The sequence below is a fragment of the Piliocolobus tephrosceles genome, chromosome 2 (genome assembly GCF_002776525.5).
Source record: "Piliocolobus tephrosceles isolate RC106 chromosome 2, ASM277652v3, whole genome shotgun sequence".
In the NCBI taxonomy this organism is placed as follows: Eukaryota; Metazoa; Chordata; class Mammalia; order Primates; family Cercopithecidae; genus Piliocolobus; species Piliocolobus tephrosceles.
The window spans coordinates 153199279-153200333 of NC_045435.1; the positions used below are offsets into that span (position 1 = coordinate 153199279).

The 1055-nt window shown below is 33.6% G+C and overlaps 1 protein-coding gene across 1 annotated transcript in view; it reads left to right on the forward strand.

Annotated features, from left to right (window-relative positions):
- COL6A6 (collagen type VI alpha 6 chain) overlaps positions 1-1055 on the forward strand; it is a 113714-nt gene that overhangs the window by 78323 nt on the left and 34336 nt on the right. The window contains exon 29 of the mRNA XM_026454178.1: positions 408-470. Coding sequence (XP_026309963.1) covers positions 408-470 — 63 coding nt within the window. The remainder of the gene's footprint in view (positions 1-407; positions 471-1055) is intronic.

Sequence of the window (1055 nt, forward strand, 5' to 3'; positions counted from 1 at the left end):
TAACTAAACTATGGTACAACCATGTGATGGGATAGTATGCAGCTGTGAAAAATGATTTTGCCAAATAATATTTAGTAACTGAAAATGTCCAGAGATAAATTTAGTTTAAAAGGTAACAGAGAAAAGTATGATTCAAATGAGTTTTAAAAAGGAATATATGTCTTAATACCATAAAAAAATAAGAAAAGACATCAAAACGTTAATGAGGATTATTTGGGGAAGAAGGTATTGCTGGGAATATTTTTTCCTTCTTTATGTTTTTTGGAAAACTCTCAATTTTCTAAAAAGTGAAATTTTCACTTTCAAATTTTCACCTTTGAATTTTATTTTTTTTTACATTTGAATTTACACACACACATACACACATGTATAAATATAATTTTTAAATAATTAAATTCTCCTTTGAGATATCTGCTGGGCTTCCAGGAGAGATGGGATCCCCTGGGGAACCAGGACCTCCTGGACGTAAGGTAAGTAGAAAAACTATAAACCACATCAGGTCCTTTTCCACTAAAAAAAAAAAAAGTCAGTGCATGAAATCTTCATTGTCCAAATGTGTATGCCTTCTGTCTCTGCTTCTTGGCCACTATTTTCCCACCTTTATGGGTGAGAAAATACTGATTAAATATTTAGAGGAGAAAACATACTGATTAAATACATCTCGAGAGAGAGAGGGGAAATTGAAGGAGGAAATCAAAAGTATTTAGACTAAAATGGTAGTTCTCAATTATATTCTGTATCTGTGCAGTCTTTCTACAAGTAATAAATGATCATTGAATGAATGGAAGTGAAAGGAAATAAATAGTGACTGTGATCAGTGCTGCATTCACATGGAACTTACTTGCTTCAGGAGTTCGGGTGGGACTCTGTTGCATTTTTTTCCTTGGGTGTCTCTCTTTGAAAGAAGCCAGACTCTTCCTCTTCTGAAGATGGGATTGAACACATGAAATTAAAACCAGTTCCATTTGTTCTTTCTATCCCAAACTCTGACAGAGTTATATATATATATGTGTGTGTGTGTGTGTGTGTGTGTGTGTGTGTGTGTGTGTGTGTGT